Raw genomic sequence first — 9,707 nt, forward strand, 5'->3', positions numbered from 1 at the left:
AGTTTACATTAGGGTTCACTGTGTTGTACAGTACTATATCTTTATTTAAAATTTTTATTCTAATAACGTGAACAACCTAGAAATTTCCCCTTTGACAGCATTCAAATTTACAATTCAGTGCTGTTAATAATATTCACAGTGTTGTTACCAACATGCATTAGCAAAACTCTTCCATCACCCCACACAGAAACTCTGTATCAATGCAGTATTAATTCCCAATTCCCTAACCCACCTCAACCCTAGTGACTTGTAGTTTCTGACTCCATGAATTTGCTTGTTCCTTTCATATCGGTGAGATCATACAATATTTGTCCTTTTTTTGTGTCTGGCTTATTTCATTCAACATGATGTTTTCAAGGTTTATCTATGTCACATGTATCAGAATGTCACTCCTTTGATGGCTGGATAATATTCTGGTAAATGAATATACCACATTTTGTTTATCCATCCATTGGTTGGTGGATACTTGAGTTACTTCCATCTTTTCACTATTGTGAATAATGCCACTAGGAACAGAAATTTGCAAATCCTGTTCAAGACCTTGCTTTCAGTTCTTTTGGATATATACCTGGAAGTGAGATTAAGAAACAATTATTTTTAATATTGGTAATAATTTTTAGGTTTTGTTAGCTATAACTAATAATATAATGTAGTTGTGTTCTAAAACACTTCATGGAAATACTTATTTTTCTGCAGTGTTTCCTGAGGTTATAGGCGGGTGTTTGAGGAGTACATGCGGGTTATTAGCCAGCGGTACCCAGACATCCGCATTGAAGGAGAAAATTACCTCCCTCAACCAATATATAGGTAAGTAAATTCCAATAATTTAAAAGGAGAATAAATTATTTAACTTCATAAACTTTTGTGAATTGATTCAATGAACTTTTCTTGGTTATTAAAAATACTTCATTGGTTATAATAATATATAGAGAATACTTCTTTTTAAGTGGCAAATTTATTTGACCCAAATATAAAAGCCAACTTGTGAAGTAAAGAGGAGAAGGTCATTTTAGAGGTGGCAGCCCTTCTAAAAATGGCTATGGCTTTTTATTGTGGAGATAGACTGAGGACTCCCAAATCTTTAGGAAAGTCAATATACTAATTTATTAAAATAATAGTATTTTTACAGGCTAGTCCTATATAATGTTGTAATTTTTTTACTGATTTAAATAATATAAAATATTTTGTATTTTTTAAAATTGCAAAGTAAACTTAAGTTACTTTTTTTCTAGTTATAATTAGTAATTTTAAGATTTGTGTACTGGAAAATGTCTATACGTATGTATTTGAATTTGCATCTTGAAGTGGATGAAAAATTGTGACTTCTGATGAATTGATTTCTTTTCTTTTGCTAGACACATAGCATCTTTCCTGTCAGTCTTCAAACTAGTATTAATAGGCTTAATAATTGTCGGCAAGGATCCTTTTGCTTTCTTTGGCATGCAAGCTCCTAGCATCTGGCAGTGGGGCCAGGAAAATAAGGTATGTGATTTAATAGCTTTGGTAGCTATAGGTTTTTAGGCTTGTCATTGAAAATATTTTAATATATTTGCTTTTGAAGTACTTGCTACTGATTCACCTGTTTATATCTGTTACTTCACCTTCTAAACTACTTCAAATCTTGGGGCAAGTCACTTAACCTCCTTGGTCTTCAATTTCTTTCTTTATATTACAAATGATTAGGTTTTTTCTTTTTATTATTGGTGGTGGGTGGTATTTAAGTAGAATCTGCATACAAAGTAATTTATCACCTAATTTTGATTATATAACTTAGATCAAATTATATCTAGCAAGACATAATATATATGTAATGTAGGCCTTTTATACTAATTAACTTTGGTATTAGTGGGCTTATTCACATTTAAGGGGGTTTCCAGTGATTTGTTTTTGCCAATATTACTCTCTCATTATTATTATTATTATTATTATATTTACTTGACCTTTGATTCTTCTATTCTTGGAGCTTGGCAAATTATCTAAAAAAATCAATATAAATGTACTTAAGAATCTTGGGTGATTTCATTTTACATTTGTGGGTTATTGCTGCATCATACATTCCTTTTTAAATCTCTCTTATTTTCATCTGTCTTGCTTCAAATGATCTTTTCTGCAGGGTCTGCTGTTCTCTTATGAGAATTGGGCTCATGTCTCTTGATGTGATTGCTTATGTTTCCTTCTGTTAAGTAGTCTCTTTGCTGTTTTCTGTCTGGTCTTGTTCTAGGTTGAGACTTCTTACCTAGTATTAGTTCTTTTTCTTAGGAAACCACTTATTCCCAGTAATTGGCAAGACTTCTTAACATAAACATCCTCAGGTGCTATCTCTGATTGAAGTGTGTATCCTGTTATTAACAAAATGTTAATAATTGGAAGTTGAACACTTATTGTTCATGTTTTGTGCTATATTTATTAATTCTATTGATACCAAATTATCTTAAGTGCATTTAACTTCCATATATATACCATTGTTAATCTTCTGTAGAATAGGAATGTACTTTGAAAACTAGCTTTCGTGATAATTGCCTGTGTTTGACAAATTGTCTGAAAGAAACAATGTAAATATAAGAACTTTCTAGAATTATGTTCCCAAATGCTTTTAGGAACTTAAAGCCCACCCAGCTCAAGCGGAGCAGTGGGAAACCTCTTTCTCATCTGCTATGAGCATTTTGACTTATTTTTCTAAAATAGATTGCTATAGATTGAGGTCCTTACTACATATCTTTAGTCTGGTGATTTTTTTTTTTTTTTTGTATGGGCAGGCACTCAGAATCGAACCTGGGTTTCTGACATGGCAGGCAAGAACTCTGCCTGCTGAGCCACTGTGGCCCACCCTAGTCTGGTGATTTTGTTAAATTAAAACCTTTCTTTAAAAAGAACTTCTAGTTTCTTTTGTGAGGGTATAGATTTCCCTTCAAAAGGTGAATGAATGAATGACTTTAATTTGCCAGTGTTCTCTAGCCTAGCCTAGCTTAGCCTACTTTTTTCTTAAATTGATTTGCTTAAAACATGGATGGGTTGTTGTATTGAATATTGAACTATTAATAACAATGAAAGATCTGCTTGGAGTTGCTGATTATTGCATCACTAGTCTTTTGTGAATTCATGCATCATAAAATTGGTAACATGAACCCTTCTACTTATGCTAGTATTCTTTAATTTATTTGGGTTATTACAGTGTATCTTAGCATATTACAAGGTTCTTCAGCATGGGAGTTGAGTTGCAGTTTACTGCATTTTATTCAGGACGCCAAGATTGTTGTAACAGCAAGAAAACCTTTTACCTGCGTAAATGAAAGCAGCTTTGAGGTCGGGGAATTTGTGGGCAGTTTTATAAACAGAGAATAGAGGTTTTGTTCATTGGCGCAGGGACCTGTTAGTTTTATAGGTGTGGGTTAAGTATAAGCAGGTCTTCAGTTGTAATTGGGCTAGGTATGCTTCATTTGGGGCTTAATCGGCTGTTTGGGATTGAGTGTTCTGGTAGGGGCTTTCTGAAGAGGGTGTTTGTTACATAAGTCTATGCTAGTTTGGGGAATCTAACTTTTGTATTGATTCTGTGAAATCCTAGGAGCTATTTTTTATTGTATTTATCAGTTGTAACGTTTTGACAAAATGACTTTGCTTGTGTACTAATTATATTTTCTTTTAGGTCTATGCATGTATGATGGTTTTCTTTTTGAGCAACATGGTTGAGAACCAGTGTATGTCAACAGGTGCATTTGAGATAACTTTAAATGGTAGGTCCCAAGTAGTTTGCATTTTGTGATAAGTTTACATGCTTTATAATGAGATCATGCTTTTCTGCTTTTCATAATAAAAAAAAACTTCTTTAATGTTCATATAAAAGGGGAAGTATATTTGAAAGAAGCTTGAAACTTCAGGTGATATAAAAATTTAGGAAAGTTGAGCTTAATATCTTTCACCTCTCTTTGAATTTTACATTTTAGAATTCCTTGGGTAGTTGGCCCTCTTCATATGCTAAATTCTCTCTCTCTCTCTCTCCCCCTCCCTCCCTCCCTCCCTGTATATATAAAGCGCCATGGCTTTAAAATGACAATTGTGTGATGCTGATCCCCGAATGTATAACTGATCCATACTATACCTCTCTTCTTCGTGCTCTACCTAGCAATCTTAACATAACCTGTCCCCAAATAAACTCTTACTTACTTTTACTTCCTGTAATTCCTGTCCACCCTAATTTGCTTCTCCCCAGCATTTTTCATTTAGTTAATGGCACCATCATCTGTTTACCCAGTTGCCTATGTCAGAAACCTAGGATAAAATCACTTTCCTTACTCCCCATATCTAACAGATTAGCAAGTCTTGTCAATTTTACCAACTAAATTTCTCAGAAATTAATTCTGTTCATCTTCAGTGTTGCCATTCTAGTCAAGCCACAGTTCTCTTCTTCCCCTTTACTTCTTTTTTCTTTGGTTATCAAATACGGCTTGTGAGCTAGGAATTATTTTTAAAATTTTTAATGGTTAGAAAAAAAATCAAAAGTATTTTGTTACACTTGAAAATTATACAAAATTCTAATTTCAATGTCCATAAATAAAGTTTTGAATTTCGTTACTGAAAAATTTGTGGAAATTTGTTTTCTTTTTGCTGATATAAATACCTATGTAATATCCTTGATTTTGCCTGTTGATCTAAAAAGCCTAAAATAGTTACCATCTGGCCTTTTACAGAAAACTTTGCCGACATGTACTGTAAGGAATAAATTGATTTTCTAAAAATGCAGATTTCATCTTGTCGCTTGCCTGTCAGATACTCATTAAAGGTCTTTGCTTTGTTCTCAAGATAAAGACCAGAACTTTTAACACAACCAGAAGGCCCTTCAAGGTCTGTTTTAGGGTTTGGCAACTGATGATCTATGGGCTATATTTTTTACAGCCCGCTTTGTAATAGTTTTATTTGGACACAGCTATGCTTATTTGTTTCTGAAACATTGCTGGCTACAATGTTTCAGGCTATACCAGGCTATACCAACAGGATTGAGTAGCTGTAACAGAGACTGTATGTCCTCCAAAACCTAAAATATTAATCATCTGGCCCTTCAGAGTTTGTCAAATTGTTCCATCCCCCAGTCTCCCTTGTACCACTCCTTTACTACATTTCAACTGCACTGATCATCTCTTACTTTTAATGTGTCGATTTCCTTTCCATCCTTTACACTACTTATTCTCTTTGCCTCTAAGATCTTCCAGGAGTCCCAGGGAAAGAAAAGATCTTTTTATCTTTTAGATCTCAATTTAAAGCAGATTACTTCTCTGAATAGTCAGGGTCAAGGCTTGTGTTGTGCCTCTCATATAGCACCTTTAGCACCTTCTAGTTTCAGTTCTTAGTACTTAGCATAATTGTAGTTTTGTTTCTATTTGTGTAGTTCTTTTTCTGTTTCCTTTAACTGAATATAAACTCTATAAGGACAAGAAACTTATCCCCTTTGCTCACTGTTGTATCCCTTTTTGTGTACATAGACACTCAATAATATTTATGGAATGTCTGTTATAGAATTATCTTAAAATTTTTGGGGGGATGGGGTACCATTTATTTTTATAGATGTACCTGTATGGTCTAAGCTGGAGTCTGGTCACCTTCCATCCATGCAACAGCTTGTGCAAATTCTTGACAATGAAATGAAGCTCAATGTGCACATGGATTCAATCTCTCATCATCGATCATAGCCCCACCTATCAGCACTGAGAACTCTTTTGTAAGTAGTTTAAAAAGATTAATTACTGTGTCTAGGTTTCAGTTAATTCTCATCAAGTATCAGCAAGTTACTAGAAATTATAGGTCAATTGAGTTTCCAACTTAAGATGTAACAGATGGATGTCATCTCCATTAAAATTTATTAGTATATCAAGAAGGTTTGGGCCTGCCAATTAAAGTAAAATTGCATTTATAATTTTATCTTCAATGCTTAATAATTGGGCCTCTAACACCTTTTTTTTTTTTACTGTGAACTCCTAAATGGTGAGAGTTTATATAATGTTAAGTGTGTATATAAATATATCCTTTTATTACCTTCAAATAATTGAATCCTAAGAGAATGTAGATCTTTAACATGCTCAAGATAAATATTTATAAGGGAAGGTATATGCTAAAATATGTGTGAACATGAAGAGGCGCATTTCATGTCAGTTGCTAAATTTTTGTCGAGCAGATATATTCATAGTTCTTTTCTGATTATATTCATAGTTCTTTTCTGATTAATAAGTTGACTTTCTGAAAGAGTTTAGGAAAATGATTTTTGAAATAAAATGTTCTCTTTCTGTGTGTCTTTCAGACATTAAGGGATTTTTGCAAGAGCAGCGTGACTGACATTATGAAGGCCTGTACTGAAGACAGCAAGCTGTTAGTACAGACCAGATGCTTTTGGCAGGCTCGTTGTACCTCTTGGAAAACCTCAATGCAAGACAGTTTTTCAGTGCTGGCTCATTATGGAATTCTGCACATTCATGGAGTGCAATAATAATATTGTATAGGTTTTTTTTTAATTTAGTCAGTTAATAGTTTTGAAAATATATAAACAATACTTGCAACTTTATTTCTTAGTCATATTTGAAAAAGTAGAAAATTGAGTTACTATTTGATTTTTTCCAAAGATGTCTGTTAAATCTGTTGTGATTTTATATGAATGTTTCTTTTTTATAGTTTAAAATCTATCTTTTTGGGGATACAACTGAAGTTCCCAAATACTTTATAAGAGTTTATCAGACATCTCTAATTTGGTCATGTCCAATTCATATAGTTTACAAAATATTGCGGATTGTGAACAGTGCACAGTGCATTCTACAAGATTATGGAGGAAAATTCTATATCCAGAGTACTCTACCAGTGTGTGTGTGTGTGTGTGTGTGTGTGTGTGTGTATGTGTGTGTATGTGTATGTGATTACAGGAGAACTACTAAATGACCAATCGCTTTTTAAATTCTGTCGTGTAGTTCAAGTGTCTTGCCTTGACCCATCTAATGAGTTGATTAACTGGGCCTTTATACTTAACTAAATAAAAGTTAAACAGCTATAAGTTAAATTAAAAAGTTTCAATTTATTGTGTAGTATACCTGTTAACGTTATATTTAACTGTCATCTGCCTAAATTTTTTTTTTTTTTGACTTACAGATAGTTTGGTAAGGGTTACACTTTAGATTCACACACAAATAATAGGTTCACTTTCCAGTTCTAGAATAGTTGAAACTTACCTCACTGAGGAAAGTTCAGTTGAACCTCTTTTACAACTTTGATATTAGGTGAATGGAGAGCTCTTGTCTAAGGCTTTAACTTGTCTCACATCATATCAGTTTCTAAAAAGGCAGCTTTTTAAAAACTAAAATTGATAAAGACTATAAGAGTAATTTAGCTAAAATAGGACACAACATATAAAAATAGTCATATAGCAGTAGACATACCATACTTCACTTTCCTTATAGGAATAGAAGTGTCGTAGAGCCTAATGTAGACCTGGATTTGTTAGTAGAAGTCAAGAGGTTTGAGGTAAAGTTATGAGATAGTTCAACATTGGGTCCACCTTCCACTTAGCATAGAACCTTATAATTCATTCACTGAATATTTGTTGAATGAATGTCAGATAATGATGCTGATAGTAATAGCCTCAAGGCTAAGCATACTATAATACCTAGGTAACAGGAAGTTAGTCTGATAATTCACTGCAGGAAATTGATTAAATGGATCATCCTTTTAATTAAGACTGTAAAAATTTTTAATCTTAAGTTCTTCATGTAATGGAAAGACTCAATACAATTCAAACTAAAAGTTCTTTAAGATTATTAGGATTACATTTTGTTATCTTTGACTAGGGCTTAAACCTCGTTAGCCTGATTGCACAATGCAGCTCTACCAATCCCACCCCATCTTCTGCACATTGAACACACTCCTGAATGTGTCTAAGGATCTTTCCTCAGCTGATGGACATTCTGCTAGTGTTTTAGTTAACCTTGTGGCATTTAGACTTTCACAACTTGGACCTTGGATCTAACTTTCTCTGTGTCTACACCTTTGGTTGACTAACTTGTCTTTTGGAGAACAGCTTTAAATGGCTAAGATACTGATTTCACTCAGCTATTCTGTTGAAACCCATCTCAATGTTGTTTTATGTTTGGCTGTATTTAAATCTAGAATTTATGGTCTAATGAAAAAATTAGTTGGAAGCTTGAATTTTAAAAAGGCAGAATAACATACGAAAAAAGGAAAAGTAAAAAAAAGATAATATTTAAGATATAGCTTTATTCCTAACATTCTAAAGCCTCTTAGAATGTTTGTAAGTTGTTATGGCTGTCAAGTTTATAAATCTCTACGCACTGTATGAACTAGAAGACCATAGAAAATGAGAGCAGGTAGACCAATATAATTGGTGTTTTTATATTAGTTGGCATTATGAAGGAAATGATTTGTTAGATTACTAAAAAATTTTTGCAAAATAAGGCTTCATACTTCAGTATGCAAGATGTACAGAAAATATGCTTTCAGAATATAAGGACATTATTTAATGATGGCACTAATACTTATTAAATGACAGCGGATCAGCTTTTAGAACTATCAAGGTATAACAGGACCCAAATGAATCATCTTTCTTTCTTTGAATGTTAACTGGTTTGGGACCTTGACTGTCTGGCTGATATTTTATCATTTCATAATTTAAAATTCAGATAAAAAAAAAACAGTATACAGGATTTTTACATATGATTTGATATTTAATATAAAAGCTTTAAGAAAAACTCTTGAGACAAATAAGTGAGGAATTAAAAGTTTGGGGGCTTACCTCAGCCTTTTGAAAATAAACTTTTATTAAGCTGAGGTGAAAGAAATCTCTACTTTGTTGAATTAATTCTGTACTATTGTGCTTTGTTAGGGAATTTTCCCAGGATAGGCTTTGTAAAAGTTCTCATCAAATACTGTATTTACTTTCTAATGGTTTGTTACCACTCTTAGACCTTAAACTACCTCTCAAGCCTTACTGTCCACTTGTGCTTCCATGTTGCTGAACTAGCAACAGTTTTGTGATGTTTTCTGTGCTTTCTGGAGTTGAACAGATAGGAGCATCTTACCTCATTGCACCCTCAACCTCTGGAATTCTTGAGAAATTCTCACACCCCCAGATCTGGAGAAAAGCAAAATGAATACTTTCTCTTTATTTACCACTAATGCCCATTTAGCAAAATCTCAGAAGAAAGAACAAAGTTCAGATAGTTATAATTTGACTGAGCCTTTTTCTTCTTGATCCCTGGCTGCTTTATCCTAGGCTTCAGAAAGGCAAGTAGATCTAAATAGACCCAGCTCCCAACTGGGTCAGTCTCCCCACCCCACCCCCACCCCCATCACCCAGCTGTGTTTTGAAGAGAACATAAATTGGTCTCGGATATAGCTGGGAAGAGAGTTAAGTCACCCATTCTAAGACAAGGTTAATAGAATGTCTGTCTGTGCTGAGTTTGAACAAAATAAAAAAGAAAAACATAGAAACTGTGCAAACATATGGTAGCAGTAGTTTTACAGCTTTCATGTGGATAAGAATCACTGATACAAATTCCTGGACTCCAATCTCAGAGATTCTGATTTAGTTGGTCAAGATAGGACCCAGTAACTTGGATTTCAAACAAACTGCCAGTGATGCAGATGCTGGGGTCTGTGATCCACACTGAGTGGCACTTAACACACATGAATGTAAAAGACTGACTCAACCTAGAAGAAAA

At 33.6% G+C, this 9,707-nt stretch overlaps 1 protein-coding gene across 1 annotated transcript in view; it reads left to right on the plus strand.

The window, feature by feature from the left end:
* SELENOT (selenoprotein T) overlaps positions 1-7,040 on the plus strand; it is a 28,025-nt gene extending 20,985 nt beyond the window's left edge. The window contains exons 2-6 of the mRNA XM_077160773.1: positions 697-807; positions 1,356-1,482; positions 3,644-3,731; positions 5,557-5,710; positions 6,287-7,040. Coding sequence (XP_077016888.1) covers positions 697-807; positions 1,356-1,482; positions 3,644-3,731; positions 5,557-5,681 — 451 coding nt within the window. The 3' untranslated portion in view covers positions 5,682-5,710; positions 6,287-7,040. The remainder of the gene's footprint in view (positions 1-696; positions 808-1,355; positions 1,483-3,643; positions 3,732-5,556; positions 5,711-6,286) is intronic.
* The last annotated feature ends 2,667 nt before the right edge of the window (positions 7,041-9,707 follow it).

The sequence above is a fragment of the Tamandua tetradactyla genome, chromosome 5 (assembly GCF_023851605.1).
Source record: "Tamandua tetradactyla isolate mTamTet1 chromosome 5, mTamTet1.pri, whole genome shotgun sequence".
Taxonomy (NCBI): Eukaryota; Metazoa; Chordata; class Mammalia; order Pilosa; family Myrmecophagidae; genus Tamandua; species Tamandua tetradactyla.